Below are 22,586 nucleotides of genomic sequence, written 5' to 3'. Positions count from 1 at the left end.
GAGTAGTATCAAAAGATTTAGCCAGGAACATAATATTAAAAAAAAAAGATTTAGCCATGACAATGAACATGCAAATCCTCAACCTTCTACCTAACATGGTAGAGGACATTCAATTATGATCTGTAAAGTAGGACAAAGTTACACAAATCTACTGTGTTTATTATTTGAATGTTCTAGGCTCCCAAATACCTGCGTAGAGGCCCTATTTGAGGTAAGGTTTCCTTTTGTGATTCAGTCTCCCTAGAACTTTCCCCTAACACTTAGAAATAGGTAGAATTAGAATCACCATATGTCCTGGTTCACCCACAAGTCACTGCTTAACTATTAACAGCATCCCATTTCATTCTCAGAAGTGTCTGGTTTGAACAATACATTATATAGCCAGTTCAAATCTAGAGGCAAGGAAAGGAACATGGAAAAGAAGGTGTAGGGAAATAAACTGTTCTTCCCCAGTGCTAGAATAGAATTGGCTTAACCTCACACCTCTGGGCCTTCCTTTCCCTGGGCTTTACCAAGTTCCCACTGACATTTTAGGCGCAAATGCCTCTGACTAGTGGGAAGATCACACAGGCCAGGGTGGGTGAAAGAAGCCCTCAGTGCAAGTGGCTTCTAAAAGGGAAGATATTTGGGAATTGGTGACTTTCTTTTTTCTTTTTTTTTTTTTCAAAGATTTTATTTATTTGACAGAGAGAGAGACACAGTGAGAGAGGGAACACAAAGCAGGGGGAGTGGGAGAGGGAAAAACAGGCTTTCCGCTGAGCAGGGAGCCGAGGTGGGGCTCGATCCCAGGACCCTGGAATCATGACCTGAGCCGAAGGCAGACACTTAACAACTGAGCCACCCAGGCACCGCATGGGAATTGGTGACTTTCAGCACTTATTCAAATTGCATAGATACCTCTATCCCCCAATAGAATGTTCTTAAATTTCCTCCTCCTAAGGGCATAGTGGAGGGAGGATAAGCCAGTACAGTAAGCCTAATTTCATACATATTTGTCTAACCCTGGTTAACTTCTTGAGCCCAAACTCCTATGAAGCCGACAGTGCCTCTGGTTCACTAATGTCATTGTTGACAAAGGCTGCCCACTGTGTTCCCCCTGTTGAAAGAAATAATTATTTTAGAGACATGCACATAGAAACACATTCCTTTTAAATCCCCCTACAAAAAAGGATTCAAACAGAATATAAATCATGCTCTACAATGAACTCTTGCCAGCAAGTATTCCCAAATGGCAAAGAGCTCTGTTTGAAAGAATAATGTACCATGTAATATATAAATAATATATATTAGTTTATATAATAAAATAAGATCTGAGAAGTCCAGCAGAGCTAGCACAACAATATTATTTACACAATTAATTGGCTCTCCTTGCCATACATGCGTTTGAGGAAGCCCTTCCCCCTTCTCTTTTTCAGAATTGTCCTCTCTTATGTAAATAAAAAAGTAAAATACAATCATTACCCCCCTAACACTCCAGGCTAGAGCCAGTGGGTGTTGACTATGGTAAGCCTAAGAGGCCAGGGTGCCAAATCTCATTGACAATGCATTCCCTCCACATGCCTGTCAGAGGAGCAGGATTAGTCTCTCAGCTGAGGCCCTGTGACATTCATAATTGCTTTTCCCTCCAATATCCTTTTTATCAGTAAGTGAGAATGGCAGTATATATATCCTCCTGATGAGTTTTTCAAATGAAAATAAAGAAATGTCCAGTTACATTCATGTCTGAAAAGAGGAAACAGTTTTGGCTTTTCTTTTCCCTCAAATGTCTTCTGAATTGAAATATCTTTAATATAGCAGGCAAATAGCAAACTCCTAGAAAGGTGTATTAAAAATTAAAAGAAAAAAAAATCCCTCGGGAGGAGGCTTGTCTTGTAAGTCCCAAAGTAAACCTTTACTGTTAAAATCAATTGAATTTTTGAGACCTAACAATGTTATAAAAATTGTTGCCCTTTCAAGGAATATTCTTTTGATCTGCTAAGTAGTTTTCATTATACTTTCATCAAATTACTTTGTAGATAGGAAAATCTGGGCTCTTCAAAAGTGCTGTGTCTTTATTAAAAAAAAAAAAGATTATTCAAACAGTTCAATGTAGAGTTTCTGCCTAATACAACTATTAGGTACTGGCACAAGTATAATTTTTTTCCTGCTAACACTTGAATATACCTATATTATGTCTACATTGCTGTATTCATTTATTTAAATATGAGACAACCCTATGATGTAAGTGATTTTATTAATCTCATCTAATAGTTAAGAAAAAGAAAGGACAAATTATCTGGCAAGGTCATACATACAGCTATTAATGATGTACCTCTTAATTGCTGTGCTTTTTTGACCTCTTGGAAAGGAAAATTAGCATATTTTAAAGATACACCTGACCACTGAAAAGAAACATGTGAATTGAGTGTATATGAAATGTGTTTTTTAGGGTGTCATGCAATAGATTTGCTTATAAATAATTTTAAAAATCTAAAACACGGTTAACAAGTATGAAAATTAGGTTAAGCTAAGGGCACGGTTAATCGTGAAACAAGACAACCAGGTCCTAAATAATGGCTGCAATATTTGGAGCAAAAAAGATGAACTTTCCATGTTGCCAACATCATATCACATACCCAGAGCACTGCAGTTAGTGTGGTTTCCAGCTTTAAAAGGGATACAAGGGAAGCATACCAAACAGCAGCCGGCCTGTTAGTGGTGTGGAATGTGAGCTCAGGAATCTGATCCCTGGGTTCAAACCCAAACTCTTCTACTAACTACCCATGACTTTTAACAAGTTACTTCACCTGCCACTGCCATTGCTCTGTCACCTGGACAATGAGAATAATAATAATAATAACAACAACAACAGCAGCAGATTTTACCAGGGTTGTTAGGAGGATTTAATGTGATCAAACATTAGTAAGGTACAAGATAAGTACTCAATGAATATTAACTATTAATATAAATATTTTTAAAGTTTAGAATAATGATGAGACTTGAAATAATCATAGATCAAGGAACAGATGAGCAGAATTTGAAGGAGAGGGGCTCAATTTCCATGGCCTACAGAGTCACAGACATTGAAGTCACTGGATTAAATTAAAGTAAAATACATTCTGGTTCAAAAGTGAAAGAACTTTGTGAAAATTAGAGCTTCCCAAAGGCAGAATTGTCTTTTCAGAATTAGATATTTAGTTGGTATGGGAGACTCAAGGCATCTTACTTGAGATATCCTTTAAGGTTCTTTCAAAATTTGAGATTCCATGAAAACAAAATTGACCTTCGAAAATCATTGGAAGCAACTGCTCCTCCTATTGCAAAAGTCGGCTTTTGGCAGAGAAACCAGTCAGCAATCTCTAATCATTTCATCCTTGAAGCCTAAAATTTTCAAAAAATTTCTAGCCTACATTGATTCTTCAATTCTGAACTACCAGAATTCCTGAAAATAAAATATGTTTATACCTGGAAAATATGCAGTCTAAAATTCTCTCTAGCTCTTTCAATTGACATTTTAATTCCAAACTAATTACCAATGCTGGAAGACTAAAGACCATATATTATATTGTTCTACTATACCTCATTATAGTATTTAGCATACTGATGGAAAGAGTAAATGCCCAGAAAATACTGATTTCCTGTCCCTACCTAAAGCACACTCTTTAATAGAAATCTCAGTATAAATCCAAGAAACCTGTTTTTAATAACTGCACTTTATTTACTCAAATAACCAAAAGCTAAAGAATAAAATTACCAATATATTTCATAAAGCAAAGAATGTCTAAGTTCTCAACATTGGCACAAATGATAATAATTTCACTAGATTTACTTAGATCCTTTAACAATAAAAAAATTTTTTTGAGAAATGTTCCATTTTGAAAAGCTGTAAGATTTACCACCAGTTAAGTTTTCCCACACCAGAAGCATAATCTATATGGCTTCATTCAAAATTTAACTTCACAGGGTTACAAACATTTAGTTATAAGATGGAAAAGTTCTGAGGATCTAACGTACAGCATGATGACTATAGTTAATAATACCATAGTTGAGATTTCCTAAGAGAGTAGACCTTAAGTGTTCCCACCAGGAAAAAAAAGCAATTGTAAAGTGTTGGATGTGTAATTCACTTGGTTGGGATAATCATTTCACAACACATATGTATATCATCACAGTGTATACTTAAAATATATTACTTTGCAATATACAATATATATAATTTTATCAAATATACTTCAATAAAAATTTAATTTTATAAAAATGTGTACTATAGAATGCTTATTGAATTATATATTTGTTGTATGACACTGATTTCAGTATTAGAATAGTTGTTTTTTACTAATAGTTTGTAACAATTAACTTAGTATAAGAAATTGATTACATATAATTCACTCTGAAGATGCTTTTTGTTATTTCTTTGCATAAATTAAAGTCCCTTTCTGTTTATGACCCTTGTTTTACTAAAGTAAAATCAAACTTTAAATATAACTTCTTTTATGTCCAAAAAATGAAGAACTCTCATTATAAGCCTCTTTAAACTTAAGAAATCTGTTTAAACTCCTGAACATTTTTTAAAAAACTGACTCTATTTTGAATTACAAAGAAACAGATATTTTTAGTTTTAACTTAGTACAACATAAAGGCAAAAGAATGCATAATTAATTATACTAACAAATGATTGCATTTTTCTCTCATCTGTTACAGATAGATGAGAGAGACCATAATCCTAGATAAAACAAAATATTAACCTTTAAAAAAATCTTTTTTTTTTAAGATTTTCTTTATTTGACAGAGAGAGACACAGCGAGAGAGGGAACACAAGCAGGGGGAGTGGGAGAGGGAGAGGGAGAAGCAGGCTTTCGCAGAGCAGGGAGCCCAATGCAGGTCTTGAACCCAGGACCCGGGGATCATGACCTGAGCTGAAGGCAGACACTTAACGACTGAGCCACCCAGGTGCCCCTAAAAAAATATTTTTTTTTAATTTTATTTTATTTTATTATGTTATGTTAATCACCATACATTATTAGTTGTTTTTTTTTATTATGTTATGTTAATCACAATACATTACATTATTAGTTTTTGATGTAGTGATCCACAATTCATTGTTTTCATATAACACCCAGTGCTCCATGCAGTACGTGCCCTCCTTAATACCCATCACCGGGCTAACCTATTCCCCAACCTCCCTCCCCTCTAAAGCCCTCAGTTTCTCAGAGTCCATAGTCTCTCATGGTTTATCTCCCCCTCTGATTTCCCCCCTTCATTTTCCCCTTCCTTCTCCTAATGTCCTCCATGCTATTCCTTATGTTCCACAAATACGTGAAACCATATGATAATTGACTTTCTCTGCTTGGCTTATTTCACTTAGCAAAATTTCTTCCAGTCCCATCCATGTTGATGTAAAAGTTGGGTATCCATCCTTTCTGATGGCTGAGTAATATTCCATTGTATATATGGACCAGACCTTCTTTATCCATTCATCTGTTGAAGGGCATCTTGGCTCTTTCCACAGTTTGGCTATTGTGGACATTGCTGCTATGAACATTGGGGTGCATATGGCCCTTCTTTTCACCTCATCTGTGTCTTTGGGGTAAATACCCAGTAGTGCAATTGTTGGGTCATAGGGTAGCTCTATTTTTATTTTTTTGAGGAACCTCCACACTGTTTTCCAAAGTGGCTGTACCAACTTGTATTCCCACCAACAGTGTAAGAGGGTTCCCCTTTCTCCACAACCTCTCCAACATTTGTTGTTTCTTGCCCTGTTCATATTTGCCATTCTAACTGGTGTAAGGTGGTATCTCAGTGTGGTTTTGATTTGAATTTCCCTGATGGCTAATGATGATGAATATTTTTTCATGCGTCTGTTAGCCATTTGTATGTCTCCTTCAGAGAAGTATCTGTTCATGTCTTCTGCCCATTTTTTGATTTGATTATTTGTTTTTTGGGTGTTGAGTTTGAGAAGTTCTTTATAGATCTTGGATACCAGCGTTTTATCTATAGTGTCATTTGCAAATATCTTCTCCCATTCTGTGGGTTGCTTCTTTATTTTGTTGACTGTTTCCTTTGCTGTGCAGAAGCTTTTTATCTTGATGAAGTCCCAAAAGTTCATTTTTGTTTTTGTTTCACTAGCCTTTGGAGATGTGTCTTGAAAGAAGTTGCTGTGGCCTCTGTCAAAGAGGTTACTGCCTATGTTCTTCTCTAGAATTTTGATGGATTCCTGTGTCACACTGAGGTCTTTCATACATTTTCAGTTTATGTTTGTGTATGGTGTTAGAGAATGGTAAAGTTTCATTCTTCTATATATAGCTGTCCAATTTTCCCAGCACCATTTTTTGAAGAGACTGTCTTTTTTCCATTGCATATTTTATCCTGCTTTGTCGAAGATTATTTGACCATAGAGTTGAGGGTCCATATCCGGGCTCTGTATTTTGTTCCATTGGTCTATATGTCTGTTTTGTGCCAGTACCATGCTGTCTTGGTGATCACTGCCTTGTAATATAGCTTGAAATCGGGCAACGGGATGACCCCAGCTTTGTTTTTCTTTTTCAACATTTCCTTGGAGATTCGGGGTCTTTTCTGATTCCATACAAATTTTAGGATTGTTTGTTCCAGCACTTTGAAAAATGTCATTGGAACTTTGATCGGGATGGCATTGAAGGTATAGATTACTCTGGGTCGCATAGACATTTTAACAATGTTTATTCTTCCAATCCATGGGCATGGAATATTTTTCCATCCTTTTGTGTCTTCTTCAATTTCTTTCATGAGTGTTCTGTAGTTCCTAGAGTATAGATCTTTTACCTCTTTGGTTAGGTTTATTCCAAGGTATCTTATGGTTTTTGGTGCTATTGTAAATGAGTCGTTTCTCTAATTTCTCTTTCTACAGTTGCATTGTTAGTGTATAAGAAAGCAACTGATTTCTGTGCATTGATTTTGAATCCTACCACATTACTAAATTGCCGTATGAGTTCTAGTAATTGGGCGGGGGGAATCTTTTGGGTTTCATGTCATCTGCGAAGAGAGAGAGTTTGACTTCTTCTTTGCTAATTTGAATACCTTTTATTTATTTTTGTTGTCTGATTGCTCTTGCTAGGACTTCTAGTACTATGTTGAACAATAGTGGCAAGAGTGGGCATCCTTGAAGCATTCCTGATCTTAAGGGAAAGGCTCTCAGTTTTTCCCCATGGAAGATGATATTCACTGTGGGTTTTTCATAGATGGGTTTTATGAACTTGAGGAATGTTCCCTCTATCCTTGTACTCTGAAGAGTATTAATCAGGAAGGATGCTGTATTTTGTCAAATGCTTTTTCTGCATCAGTTGAGAGGACCATAGGTTCTTCTCTCTCCTCTTATTAATGTGTTCTATCACAATGATTGATTTGCAAATGTTGAACCACCCTTGCATCTCGGGGATAAATCCCACTTGGTCGTGGTGGATGATCCTCTAATATATTGTTGGATCCTATTAGTTAGGATTTTTTTTTTTTTGAGAATTTTGGAATCCATATTCATCAGGGATATCGGTCTAAAATTGTCCTTTTTGATGGAGTTTTTGCCTGGTTTGGGGATTGAGGTAATGCTAGCCTCATAGAATGACTCTGGAAACTTTACTTCTGTTTCTATTTTTTGAAATAGTTCAGGAGAAGAGGTATTATTTCTTCTTTGAATGTTTGGTAGAATTCCCCAGGGAATCCATCAGGCCCTGGACTCTTGTTTTTTGATCACTGCTTCAAACTCTTTACTGTTTATTGGCTTATTCAGGTTGTCAGTTTCTTCCTGTTTCAGTCTTGGCAGTTTATAGGTTTCCTGGAAGGCATCCATTTCTTCCAGGTTGCTTAATTTATTGGCATATAGTTGTTGATAATAATTTCTTTTTTTTTAAAGATTTTATTTATTTATTCATGAGAGAGAGAGAGAGGCACAGGGAGAAGCAGGCTCCCGAGGAGCAGGGAGCCCGATGCGGAACTCGATCCCAGGACCCTGGGATCATGACCTGAGCCGAAGGCAGACGCTTAACCATCTGAGCCACCCAGGCGCCCTGTTAATAATTTCTAATAATTGTTTCTATTTCCTTGGTGTTAGTCATGATCCCCTTTCATTCATATGGATTTTGGTCCTTTCTCTTTTCTTTTGGATAAGTCTGGCCAGTGGTTTATCGATCTAATTAATTCTTTCAAAGAACGACCTTCTAGTTTCATTGATCTGATCTACTGTGTTTCTGGTTTCTAATTCATTGATCTCTGCTCTAATCTTAATTATTTCTCTTCTAATGCATGGCTTAGGCATCGTTGGTTGTTTTTCCTCTAGTTCTTTAAGGTGTAAAGTTAGTTGGTGAATTCGGCATTTTTCTATTTTTTTGAGTGAGGCTTGGATGGCTATGTATTTCCCCCTTAGGACCACCCTTGCAGTATCCCATATATTTTGAACTGATGTATTTTCCTTCTCATTGGTTTCCATGAATTGTTTAAGTTCTTTGATTTCTTGGTTGACCCAAACATTATTGAGCAGAGTGGTCCTTAGCTTCCAAGTGTTTGAATTTCTTCCAATTTTTTTCTTGCGATTGAGGTCCAGTTTTAAAGCATTATGGTCTGAGAATATGCAGTGAATAATCTCAATCTTTTGGTATCGGTTGAGACCTCACTTGTGACCCAGTATGTGGTCTATTCTGGAGAAAGTTCCATGTGCATTTGAGAAGAATAAGTATTCTGTTGTTTTAGGGTGGAATGTTCTGTATGTATCTATGAGGTCCATCTGGTCCAGTGTGTCATTCAAAGTTCTTGTTTCTTTGTTGATTTTCTGCTTAGATGATCTGTCTATTGCTGAGAGTGGAGTATTGAGGTCTCCTACAATTAACGTACTGTTATCAATATGACTATTTTGGTTAACAGTTGGCTTATGTAGATGGCTGCTCCCATGTTGTGGGTGTAGATATTTACAATTGTTAGATATTCTTGTTGGATATACCCTTTAAGAATGATATAGTGTCCTTCTGTGTCTCTAACTAGTCTTTAGCTTAAAATCTAATTTGTCTGATATAAGCATTGCTACCCCGGCTTTCTTTTGAGGTCCGGTGGCATGGAAAATGGATCTCCATCCCTTCACTTTCAGTCTGGATGTATCTTTAGGTTCAAAATGAGTCTCTTGTAGACAGCATATGGATGGGTCCTATCTTTTTATCCAATCTATAACCCTGTGCTGTTTTATGGGAGCATTTAGGCTGTTCACATTGAGAGTGATTATTGAAAGATATGAATTTATTGTCATCATGTTGCCTGTGAAGTCCTTGTTTCTATAGATTGTAAATTTCTGTTCTATATCACTCTTGGGGTCTTTCCCCTTTTATAGAACCCCCCCTTAATATTTTTTGCAGGGCCGGCTTAGTGGTCACATATTCTTTCAGTTTCTTCCAGTCTTGGAAGCTCTGCATCTCTCCATTCATTCTAAATGACAGCCTTGCTGGATAAAGTATTCTTGGTGTATGTTCTTCTCGTTTAGTACCCTGAATATGTCTCGCCAGGCCTTTTTGGCTTGCCAGGTCTCTGGGGATAGATCTGATGTTATTCTGATGTTCCTCCCTCTGTACATAAGGAATCTCTTCCCCCTAACTGCCCTTAAGATGGTTTCCGTGGTTCTAAGATTTGCAAGTTTTACTATTACATGCCGTGGTGTTGGCCTGTTTTCCTTGATCTTGGGAGAGTTCCTCTGCCTCTAGGACATGAATGTTTGTTTTATTCCCCAGATTAGGGAAATTCTCAGCTACGATTTCTCAAATATATCTTCTAGTCCTCTCTCTCTCTCTCCACCCCCTCAGGGATCCCAATAAGTCTGACATTAGAACATTTCATGGTGTCACTTATTTCTCTGATTCTATTTTCATGGATTTTGAATTGTTTTTCCCTGGCCTCCTCTTTTGCCTTCTCTTCTATCAATTGGTCTTCTAGATCACTAATTCGTTCTTCTGCCTCACTTATCCTAGCTGTTAGATTATCTAGATTAGATTTGATCTCACTGATAGCATTTTTAAGTTCTGCCAGTTCAGCTTTCATTCTGCCCTCTATGTTGCCATTAATCGATTTCTCCATTTTAGCTATTGTCTTCATAACTGCTACCCCGAATTCCAATTCTGACATCTTGGTTATATCAGTATCCATTTGTAAATCTGTGGCAGAAGTCACAGTCTCTGAGTCTTTCCTATGTTGCAGGTTCCTCCCCGTACTCATTTTGTTGAGAGGTGGTTGAAGGAATGTACAGAGTTCAAATTATTGACCACAACCCAAGCAAGATGCACCTGTTTTATAGGGACCTTAGGGTTATTGGCCTCTTGTTCTCCCAGCCTGTCTTCTGGGGGAGGGGCCTGCCGCACTGTTACTCAGGCAACCCTGTTTAGGCAGAGTTGTCCTGCCCCCTGTCAGGGGGAATGGGCTCAGTGAAAAACGATTTTGGGGGGCTTTTGCTCTCTGGCAGCTTTTCCCAGTGGCTTTCCATGTCTCTTCTGAGAGTCAGAACAGAAGATATAGTTTCCAACCCTCTGCCTCAGAGCAGTGAGATTGCAGTCTGTTCATCAAGGAGACCTCCAGGCCGCACTATCTCCATTTCTTTCTATGCTGCTATAAATTGCAGCATGCTGGGTTGTGCACCCCTCAGCAGGGTTCCCAGTCCTCGCCTCCAGGTCGGGGCACATCTCTGCCCTTTGTGCTTCTGTTATCCCCAACCGCCCCCAGTTCACATGTGTGGCCCCACTGCTCCAGGTTTCAGTCCAGGGGCTGCCCTAAAGTCCTTTCCCTGTGGCTACCAGTCTGCAAGTCTGTGCCCTGTCCCAGCACAGGAGGCTTTTGCGCTCTTGTGTTATTTCACCTTTCCGGCGCCAGCACTTATGGCCGCTCCCTCCCCCTTCTGTTTATCTTCTGATATGTGCAGAATCACGGCTCCCCTCTTCATACCTCGAAACCAACCACTTGCGATATTTTGTTTGTAGAGATCCAGATCTATCTTCTTACATCTCAGGCTGATTCCATGGGTGTTCAGAGTAGTCTGGTAGATATCCAGCTCAATTCTGGGGATGGGTTGTAATAGGGTCCCCTACTCCTCTGCCATCTTTTCCAGGGCTCATAGCCTGGGAATATTCTTGAAGCATAATTTCCAAACCTTAAGCTTCTCAGTTTGATGAAATTGCTGCTGAATATCTGTGAACAACCTCAGGGCAGATCACCATACAGATTCTCAAGGCACATCTTCTCCTAACATATTACTTTCTTTAGGAGAAATCTATCTGGTAATATACCCTAGCCCCTCACAATGATGGAGTTTTGGATATAGATGGAGTTCGTTGGAGTGAGATCTGGAGCCCACACCCAAGAAGGAACTCTGGAGATGTCTTTGGTGCAAACGGGTGGTTTATTAAAGCCCAGGGACAGGACCCATGGGCAGAAAGAGCTGCTGCCCTAAAAAATAAATCTTAACACTAAGTTCTCAGTATAGAGCTCTCCAAAAAACAAAACCTAGTAGTAAAAAAATATGAGTTTTTGAGTCATAATGGCTGAATTTGAATCCAGGATCCATCAGTTAGGTAAACTTTAGTAAGTTACTTACTCTCCCTAAACTTCAGTTTTCTGACCTGTAAAGGGGGTTTAACAATACTATTTTATCCTTGTAAAACTGTGATCCCTGAAGACATAAAGCATCTAAATCATTTTGAATTTATTCTTGGCATATAGTAAGCATTATGTAATTATTTTAAATTACAGTTAACATTAGTAGCATCTGCTTACTCATAGTTCATTTTATGATAATAACCCTGACAGGCAAACAAGCCATTTAAATAACAGAGTGTAAACCAAATTTGTACTGAGAGCTTTCTTGGTGTCCTAATATTCCACAGAACATATTATCCTCACAAAGGGAAAAGAATAGAACCCAGAGCTTCCTCAGACCATGGCTCTCTTCTTTGTGTGACAGGAATGACTAATCAAAAGTCAGGATAATAATGTGAGGCCATGTTTCTGCTGCTCTACAACTGTAGGTTCTGGAACCCAGTAAAGAACAAACTGAGCCAGGACTTATAAGAGAGACCCATATAATACTGCTATCTAAACCAGTGGTCTCCAAAATCAGAGAAGAAAAAAACCATTTTGAACATGTACCCTGAAATAAATACATAATTTATGTATATGACCTACTGTACTGACAAAGTACATTAGAAAACATTCTGAGGAAAAGATTAACAACAGATCTGAACTTTTCTCTAAACACTGTCTCCTTGGAAACACTTTGGGCTATGATAAATGGGGAAAGCCAGCTGTGTTTCCAGGCAACATTGTTTATTATTGGTGGAATGCATCTGGACCAGGAAGGTTATGAGTGCACTACAATATCATTCAAGACGCACAGACCTCAGTTTCCTGTGTGCCGTGTGTTCTCACAACTGAGGGCATCCTTTGAGGAGATTGGGGCTGCTACCAAGATCCTAGTTCCTGTGGAGCATGAGCCTTATGCAAGGCAAGGTAGTCCATGCCTACCCATATGGTTTACTCATCTTGAAACTGAGTTACTACATGGGGGGGGCAAGGGAGAGGAGGTGGGAAATGATTCCTAACCAACCAGAGGGATCCCCACAGAAGGACCTGATATTAACCTATTGACCTGTCCTCTATGATTCTGCTCAGTCAAGTGAACCTGTTGCCAGATGATGGCCTCTTGTATCATATTAGTGTGAGTCTCAAGACAAAACCACAGTCCACTTTGGTTATCATGGAGATATATGCACACACATGTATATTATTTCCTTCCTCTAAGCTAATGGATTATTTTAAGCACTACACCTTTGAGTAAACTGCTTGGGTTTACACACTTTTCAGAATTTTGGGGGTATATTCTTTGTAACAAGTTTAGGATACTCACTTTTTTTCCTTTGTGATCTTCTGATGTTTTTGACAGATCCTTGTCTTTGGTCATTGTAAACCTTTGGCTTTCTCTGCAACTAATATTGCAGGCAGGCATTTTTATTTTTATTTATTTATTTTTATTAAGTTTTGTATTTTAATTCCAGTATAGTTAACATACAGTGTTATATTAATTTCAGGTGTATGATATAGTGATTCAATAATTCTATACATTAGTCAGTGTTCCATGAACCCCAATGTTTATAGCAGCATTATCAACAATAGCCAAACTATGGAAAAAGCCCAACTATCCATTAACTGATGAATGGGTGAAGATGTGGGGTGTGTGCGTGTGTGTGTGTGTGTGTGTGTGTGTGTGTGTGTGTGTGTGTATATATATAATATTATACATGAAACAGAACATGAACACAGGGGAAGGTAAAAAAAAAAAAAGAGAGTGGGGAGCGAAGCAAACCAAAAGAGACTCTTGACTACAGAGAACAAACTAAGGGTTGATGGAAGGAGTGGGTGGGGAATGGGCTAGATGGGTGATGGGTATTGAGGGCACTTGTGAAGAGCACTGGGTGTTATATGTAAGTGATGAATCACAAATTCTATACCTGAAATCAATTTTACCATATATGTTAACTAGAATTTAAATAGAAACTTGAAATTAAAAAAAAAATAGTCAGTGCTCAACATGATAAGTATACTCTTTAATCCCCATCATCTATTTCACCTATCCCTCTACCCATTTCCCCTCTGGTAACCATCAGTTTGTTCTCCATAGTTAAAAGTCTGTTTCTTGGTTTGTTCCTCTCTATTTTTCCTTTGCTTGTTTGTTTTGTTTCTTAAATTCTACATACGTGTGAGATCATATGGTATTTGTCTTTCTTTGACAGACTTATTTCACTTAGCATTATACTCTCGTCCATCCATACTTTGCAAATGGCAAGATTTCATTCCTTTTTATGGCTGAATAATATTTCATTGTTATATATACTACATCTTCTTTATCCATTCATCAACTGATGGCCACTTGAGCTGCTTCCATAGTTGGGCTACTGTAAATAATGCTGCTATTAACATAGGGGTGCATGTATCTTTGACTCAGTGTTTTTGTATTCTTAGGTAAATACCCACTGCCAGATCATAGGGTAGTTCTATTTTTAACTTTTTGAGGAAACTCCATACTGTTTTCCACAGTGGCTGCACCAGTTTGCATTCCCACCAACAGTGCAAGGGGGGGTTTCTATATAATCACATCTCTGCCAACACTTGTTGTTGCTTGTGTTTTTGATTTTAGCCATTCTGACAGGTGTGAGGTGATATCTCATTGTAGTTTTGGTTTGCACTTCCCTAATGATGAGTGATGTGCATCTTTTCATGTGTCTGTTGGCCATCTGGATGTCTTCTTTAGAGAAATGTCCATTGATGTCTTCTCCTGATTTTTTAAAGATTTATTTATTTTTTAGAGAGAGACAGTGTGCACATGAGTGGGGGAGGGGCAGAGGGAGAGAGAGAAATTCAAGCAGACTCCCCGCTGAACATGGAGCCTGATGCAGGGCTTGATCTCACGACCCTGCCATCATGACCTGAGCCAAAATCAAGAATCGGACATTTAAGTGACTGAGACACCAGGCACCTGTTCATGTCTTCTGCCCATTTTTTAATTGGATTATTTGGTTTTGGGGTATTGAGTTGTATCAGTTCTTTATATATTTTGGGTACTAAACCTTTATCAGGTATATCATTTGCAAGTATCTTCTCCCATTCAGTAGTTTGCCTTTATTTTTATTAATTGTTTCCTTCACTGTGCAGAAGCCTTCTATTTTGATGCCATACCAATAGTTTATTCTGCTTTTATTTCCCTTCCTTCAGGAAGCATATCTAGAAAAATGTTGCTATGGGCTGTGAGGCCTTTTTAAACTAAAAACTGGTAACTCCATTCTTACAAATTCTGTAGCAGCAAGACATAAGGAATTCCTAAAAATACAAAAACTAAAATACCAGTAAGAAATCTTCACTTCTTATTAACTTTCTCTTAGAGAGTATCAGGATATAACTATAGAGGGGTGCCTGGGTGGCTCCGTCAGTTTAGCATCCAACTCTTGATTTCAGCTCAGGTCATGATCTCAGGGTTGTGAGATCATGTTCAGCATCGGTCTCCATGCTGGGCATGGAGCCTGTTTAAGATTCTCTCTCTCCCCCTCTCCCTCTGCCACTCCCCTCCATCTCCCTCTCTCTTAAAAAGAAATCAGATGCGAGATGAACCATGAGAGACTATGGACTCTGAGAAACAAACTGAGGGTTCTAGAGGGGAGGGAGGTGGGGGGATGGGTTATCCTGGTGATGGGTATTAAAGAGGGCACGTACTGAATGGAGCACTGGGTGTTATACACAAAACAATGAATCATGGAACACTACATCAAAAACTAATGATGTAATGTATGGTGACTAACATAACATACTTTTTTAAAAAAGGATATAACTATAGAGGACTTTAAAAATTGCAATATTGTGGGGGCACCTGGTGGCTCAGTCGGTTAACTATCTGACTTTAACTATCTGGTTCAGGTCATGGTCTCAGGGTCCTGGGATCAAGCCCCACAGTGGTCTCCACACTCAGCGGGGAGTCTGCTTCTCTCTCTTTCTCCCTCTCTCTGTGCCCCTCCCCCTGCTCACTCTCTCTCTCTCAAATAAATAAATACATCTTTAAAAAAACCTGCAACACTGTGGGAGAAGCAATTCAGTTTTATTTTTTTTAAAGATTTTACTTATTTATTTGAGAGGGAGAGAGAGCACAAGCAGAAAGAATGGGAGAGGGAAAAGCAGGCTCCCCACAGAGCAGGTAGCCAGATGTGGGGCCCGACCCCAGGACCCTAGAATCATGACCCAAGCTGAAGGCAGACACCTAACCAACTAAGCCACCCAGGTGACCCAACTCTTTCAGTTTTAATACACCTTTATACTACTTTCATTAAAATATGCTATGCTAAAAGTAGAACTATATCTTCATTCTTGAGACTACCCTCAATTCCAAGTAACCAAATAATTTTACCACTTCCTATGAAAATCCCTATAGATTTATCTTTCATTACCCCATTTTTAGGTATACATGTTTTTAAAAATATTTAAAAATATTTTTTAAACTTACCCTGAAACATGCAACATCAGCAGCATGTAGAAGACAAAGAAGAGATTATGAGTATACCAGAAGATGTCATAGTTGGAAACTCTGAAAAAACAAGTAACTTCATTTCAATTCTACTTTACATTCCATCATTTCAGACACATGTCACAATTGAAGAAAGTTAAAATAGGAGTTATCTCAGATTTATCTATTAGTATCAAAGTATTAACACACCATGCAGAGAAAACTGACAAAATTGTAACTAACACTTTATAATTTTGAAGGTTCTTTGTATTTCAAATAAAGATACATGGAAAGAATTAAAAGAAAATGTTTATTTTAAAGTTATGATGATATAAGATTGAGGAGTAGGTTACAGGCTGCTAATATGTACTTTTACTGTCCTTTTGATCAATATTCTCAATTTCCAAATGCTATCTAAAACAAATAATGCTCCTATCCCAATACATATTGTAAGAGTAGTCCAAAGGAAAGTCAAATTGAGAGAAATTAAAGAAATGCTCATTAAAGTTTTCTATTGTTTTCCTGAACAGCATATATGTTAAAAATTAACACCTTGGTGTTACTTACTGCCCTAGGGAAGAAACAAGAGTCTGAAAAGGAAGGGGTATGATAAGCACAATCTATGAAATTTTTGAGAAAAGTAAAAATACTAACAGTTACTTTATTTCATATGCCTGGGTGGATATTCATATTAGAATCTTGGAGGTGGAGGGCAGAAATTGGTGAAAGCTTCTTAGAGGATTCTGTTACAACCCCTAGAACCTTTTAGAACCCCTGATTTAGGCAGTATCTGATTGATTGACATTTACTTCATCCACAGCTTTTGCTATCATAAACAAGATCATTAACATCTTCACAACATATGACTTTTTGCACATATCTGATTCTTTTTGAACCTAAATTCCTAGAAGTGGAATTGCTACATCAAGGACACACATTCTGTTTTTGATACGCATTGCCCATTGCTCTCTGAAACCATTTATCAATTACAAACCCCACTGTAGAGGAGGAGAGCCTATTACTCCAAACCCAGACTCCACTTGATATGTTTTCATTATTTTGTATTAAGTGGAATTGGTTATTATTTCCTTCCTGTGTTATTTGCTTTTAATTCTTCTGTGATTTATCTCTTCATTATCCATTTCTATAGTGTATTTTTCTTAATTGTTGTGTGTAAACTATTTAAATTTTAAGCATGTACTAGTTCCATATAATTACAATAATTTATTATTGGGCAAAATTTCTCCTAAATTTTTAATGACATCAATTTTTTTACAGTTACCTCTAATTTATCTAGAATTTCATTCACATAAGCCTTATTTTCCTCATAACTTTGTAATGGCATCTTTATTATTCAGCAGCCTCATATATATAGCAAAGTGTCTTCCAGGGCTTTCTATCAACTCTGTCATTAGGTCCAATTCCTTGGTCATTTTTTTTTCTTTTTTAGAGTTTTATTGAAGAGTAACTAATTCACAAAAAGAAACCACTCATATTTAATGTATACAATTTGAGGAATTTGGATACATGCATGCCCCCACAATATCATCACTACAATCAATATAATAAACATAACCATCATCTCCAGTTTCCCTTGTGTCCCTTTGCTTTTTTGTTTTTGTTTTTGTATAAGACCATTTAAGATCTACCCTCTTAACAAATTTTTGAGTGCACATCATAGACACCATGTTGCACAGCAGATCTCTGAACTTATTCATCTTTTTTTATTATGTTAATCACCACACATTACATCATTAATTTTTGATGTAATGTTCCATGATAATTGTTGACGTATAACACCCAGTGCTCCATGCAGAATGTGCCCTCTTTAATACCAAAGAGGGTCAATTCCTTGGTCATTTTTGCAGTTAAGTCCTCTTCTGTTTTAAGTTACTGAAGTTTAATCATGTTAATGTTTAGTAAGCAACCGTCCCCCTTTTACTCCTCTCTGGAACATGTACTTGGATGTTCCCTCAGATGAACTTTAGAACTGTTTTGCTGAGTTCAAAAACAAATTTTAGAACTGTTTTGCTAAGTTCAAAAACAATTTTGATTGGAATTGCAACAACCTATAATATGATTGAGGAAGAACTCCATCTTTATGGAGTTATGGAATAAAGACAGTCTTTATTCAAAAATCTCTACTTATTTCTCTCAGTGAAGATCTGTTTTTTTATATAGCTTTCAATAGTTTCTTATTAAGTTTATTTCTAGATATTCTATGTTTTTGTTGCAGTTGTGAGTGGTACTTTTTTATTTTATTCAATTTCCAAACTGATAATAGCTGTTATATAAAAGCCACTTTTAATATTTTTTTGTGTTCATTTACCTATTCTGATTCTTTAATTTGGTATAATACTATTTTTTCCCATAGTTCTCTTGGATTTTCTGGCTAGACAATTACATGTACCTTTCTGGAAATAATGATAACTTGTTGTTGCATTCTTTTTAATAATTCTATTTCTAATAATTATAAATGTTTAATTTCTTATCATATATAAATAATGGCAGAATTAAAAATATCACTGGTTTTTTTCATAATTTTCTTAGGAATGTATCTTATATTTCTTTGGTAAGTGTGATCTCAGCTCTAGCTTTCATATTTTTTAATTCTATAAAGGAAATTAATTCCTAGTTTATTCGACTTATTCTAATTCAAACTAGAGCTCAGACTTAATTACCACCTTTTAAAAATCTATTGAGATGAAAATATGTTTGTTAAAATATGTGATATTCCTGTCACCTACTATTAAAATATATTACTTATTTTCATAGATTGACCACAAATGGACCATTGGTGAATTACTAGACTATATTCAACTACTCAAACTATGAAGCCATTTATTCACTTCATTTCTCTAATGCTTTATTTCCTCACTGGTAAAGAGAAAAGGTAAAAGATTATCTCCATTATCCATGGAATCCATGGGGATTCCATGATTCCCCCAGGGGTGCATGGGTGGCTCAGTCATTTAAAGCATTGACTCTTGATTTCAGCTCAGGTCATGATCTCAGGGTTGTGAGATCAAGCCCCATGTCAGACTCCGCACCAGCAGGCAATCTGTTTGAGGATTCTCTCTCTCCCTCTCCCTCAACTCCTCCCTCCCTGCCTCCCCCACCGCCATCTCTATCGCTCTAAAATAAATCTTTAGGAAAAAAAAAAAAGAATTCCATGGTTCCCCCAATAAAGGTTGGAGAAAAGTAGAGTTGGTTTTATAATATCTTTTAAGAAATGAAAAACGGGGCACCTGACTGGCACAGTCAGTTAAGTGACCAACTCTTGATTTCAGCTCAGGTCATTATCTATCTCAGGGTTCTGCAAATGAACCCCAAGTTGGGCTCTGTACTCAGCGTGAAATCTGCTTGGGATTCTCTCTCTCCCTCTCTCTCTCTGCCCCTCCCCCCACTCACACATGAGTGCATTCTCTCTCTAAAATAAATAAATCTTTAACAAAAAGAAAGAAATGAAAAACTAAAGATTAATAAACATTCACTGAATTATTATGAGCACAAATGTAATGACTCAGTTGAAAATAGAAGCTGATCTTTATATTCCATTTTATAAAACTATATCTCAATTAAAGACTTTTTTCTAGATGTAGAACACTCATATATCTTCAATCTTTCAAATAAATATCAGATGCCCTAATTTTCCTTCAAGAATACTTAAAACTGAAAAATGAAAGTTTTTTAATGAATTCTTTACCTAACTAAAAGAAAATTTCTCCCCACAAAATTGGCACTCTCATGCACTGATGTTAGAGAAAGGTGATTTTTAATTCTTATGAAAAGTCTTAAAAATGTGCTTACAGTTTGACCCAGTCATTGTACATCTAGATTTTTTTCTTAAGACATAACTGAAAAAGTATGTGTTCAGAAGTGCAAGGATAGACTCACTTTAATACTTTGTTGGGTAGGGGCGTCTGGGTGGCTCAGTCAGTTAAGCATCAGACTCTTGATTTCAGCTCAGGTAATGATCTCAGAATCATGGGATTGAGCCCCATGTTCGGCTCTGCGCTCAGTGCAGAGTCTGTTTGAGATTCTCTCTCTTCCTCTCCTTCTGCTCCCCCCACCCCACCCAGCTTGCTTGCATGCGTGCTCTCTCTCTGTCTCTCTAAATATATAAAATCTTTAAAAAAAATACTCTACTGGGGCAATTATTTTCAAAGCATGTATGTGTGTGTGCATGTGTGTGCATTTCCATTAAATTTCACATCTCAACAAGTAGAATGATTTGGGATTCTTGAATATTATGTATTATCTCTTCTTTTTGCTTTCTTAACCAAAAAGTTTGACCAGAAACATAATATGCTGTAAAATATTATGAAATAAGAATGTATCCATCAGAAAGAACATGTGAGAGTGCTCATGAAAATGTATACCTGCAGTTGCTCAAAGTCTTGTAACTAGATGAATAAATATGCATGCAGATATTTCTGATTATTTTAACAGATGTCAACTAACCATATTTCCAAAGCTTCATTTAGACTACTACATTAAATTGCTGCAAAACAAACTCACACCAGGAAATGAGTATGAAAGTGAAGATAATCAGAGGAAAATCTAAACATTCTGGCCAGTAAACATTGAAATAATGGTTCTGACACTCACCGTATTGCATACGTAGAAGCTGTAATCATCAGGAAGAGCACCAACACCATGCCCACCCCTGTCAGGCCAGGAACTATAAAAAAAAATGTATATAAGTACATTTTAACTTAAAACATACTGTGAAAAAAAGTACAAAAAATTATTACCTTAAAATCCAAAGTACTATGCTGCTCTGTGGGAAGCCCAATTCAAATCGCCTATCTCCTTGTATGTTCCCTCTCAAAAAAAGGCCTTTCCAAAATTAGCAGTTTCAAGGTACTTAGGACAAAGCAGTCTTTCTACCTTTAATATAAGAGTCCGCCTTAGTATTTTCAAGTATCCCACTCAGAACGGTGAATGTGTACATACTTCTATAGGGACGTGCTCTACCTAATGTACAAAGATCAAATATCAGTAATGAAGACAAGAAACAGAAATTAAATATATGTTTAATGGGGAGGCAGGGAGGGGCAGCAGGGAAAAACTTCCAAAGGCATGAAAAAATTTTAAAGACTTAGTGTTAAGATGGGTTCATTATATTGATAGTGTTTGTTTTATTTATATATATTGATGGTTTCATGGATATATGCAAGAGTCAAAACTTATGAGAGTATGTATTAAATAGATGCAATTTATTATATCTTAATTATACATTAATAAAATTGTTTTAAAGGAGGAAAAATATACAACAGGGCTGGGTTCACATGGAGCACCCCTTATTGTTTTGGTTTTCTCCCCCACAGTATTAACACTCCCTTACTCTCTCAGCCCCCCTTTTATGGAACTAGTAGCTGCTTCAGTTTCAATTCAAATAATTTCTTTTGGGCTTCACTACGTAGAATAATTTTAATGAAAAAATAAACAAAATCTAAAGCTTTCTAAAAACCACAACTTTAAGCATAGAACAAAACAATAGATTTCAAGAAAATAATTATAGTGCTGATGTTTTAAGAACACTTGCAGGCATATTTCCTTAGTATGGAAAATATGCTGTAATCAGGGCTTCTGATGTGATATAACATCATTTTTTAACAAAGAAAAAACTGCAAACGTGTTGGTTTTCAAACTTAATACTGACGTGATAGATGGCTAAAAATCCAATGTTAGCCCATATAGCATATCCAAAATGAATAGCTGATACGCTATATCAACAAGAACTAAAATCACAATAGTCTCATTTCTTATTATCTTATTCCTACCAAATAAAATATCCTGTCTATAAGTTACCATTATTTACTCTTACAATCATATAAGCAACAGTAAGTCCCAAACGCCCCAGCTGAGAGATTCCACCTTAAATCTATATGGAAAGCTACTGAAACAACTGGATCTCCAAAAGCATACACACCCCCCAACTTCTTTCCTTGCCAAAGAACCACCTAGGAAACAGAAGGGCCATCATGAACTATAAGCCACTAGCAGAAGCAGACAAGCTGGGAACGAGAGAAGAGCAACACAGGTATGCATCATTAGAATCCCAACAGTTTAGAAACAGTGGAAAATAACATTAGAAATCTCAGTGGAGTGGAAAGAAGTTTCTACTTGTAAAGAGTCATATGAGAAATTAGGAGTTAGTCTTTGTATACTTAAACTTGGATACTCTTTCTTCCTCAGTCTTCCCAATGTACCAGATTTGGAAGCCTAACAAGACTTCCACTTCCCGATGTGCTTAATCCAAATCATCTCTTCTCTACCCTTCTTTCCCAGGGCACTCCCTTCTCCTCATCTTTCCCATTGCCCCAGGTGAGTACTAACTGCCTAGGGGTAAGAGAAGAACAAGATGACTATACTAAGTTAAAGGACTAATAGTACAGAAAAATGTTACTTACAAGGAACAACATGTCTATAAAATGACCCAGCCTTTCCACTCCCAAGTATTTCCCCAAAAGAAACATAAACATATATCTACATAAAGATTTGTTCAAAAATATTCATAGCCACTTTATTTTTAACAGTTAAGGCCTGTAGACAACTCAAATTTCCA

At 36.9% G+C, this 22,586-nt stretch overlaps 1 protein-coding gene across 1 annotated transcript in view; it reads right to left on the bottom strand.

Annotated features, from left to right (window-relative positions):
- The window catches only part of NOX4 (NADPH oxidase 4), a 194,444-nt gene that overhangs the window by 124,816 nt on the left and 47,042 nt on the right, over positions 1–22,586 (bottom strand). Inside the window, exons 8-9 of the mRNA XM_025893954.2 lie at positions 20,624–20,696; positions 16,013–16,093 (exon numbers count right to left, since the gene is read on the bottom strand). Of these exons, the coding sequence (XP_025749739.1) occupies positions 16,013–16,093; positions 20,624–20,696 (154 nt within the window). The remainder of the gene's footprint in view (positions 1–16,012; positions 16,094–20,623; positions 20,697–22,586) is intronic.

This window comes from Callorhinus ursinus, unplaced genomic scaffold (genome assembly GCF_003265705.2).
Source record: "Callorhinus ursinus isolate GAN/ISIS: 27379988/994484 unplaced genomic scaffold, GSC_fseal_2.0 scaffold93, whole genome shotgun sequence".
Lineage (NCBI taxonomy): Eukaryota > Metazoa > Chordata > Mammalia > Carnivora > Otariidae > Callorhinus > Callorhinus ursinus.
Note: the sequence above shows the minus strand (reverse complement) of the source record. Positions and strands in the feature narration are given on the sequence as shown.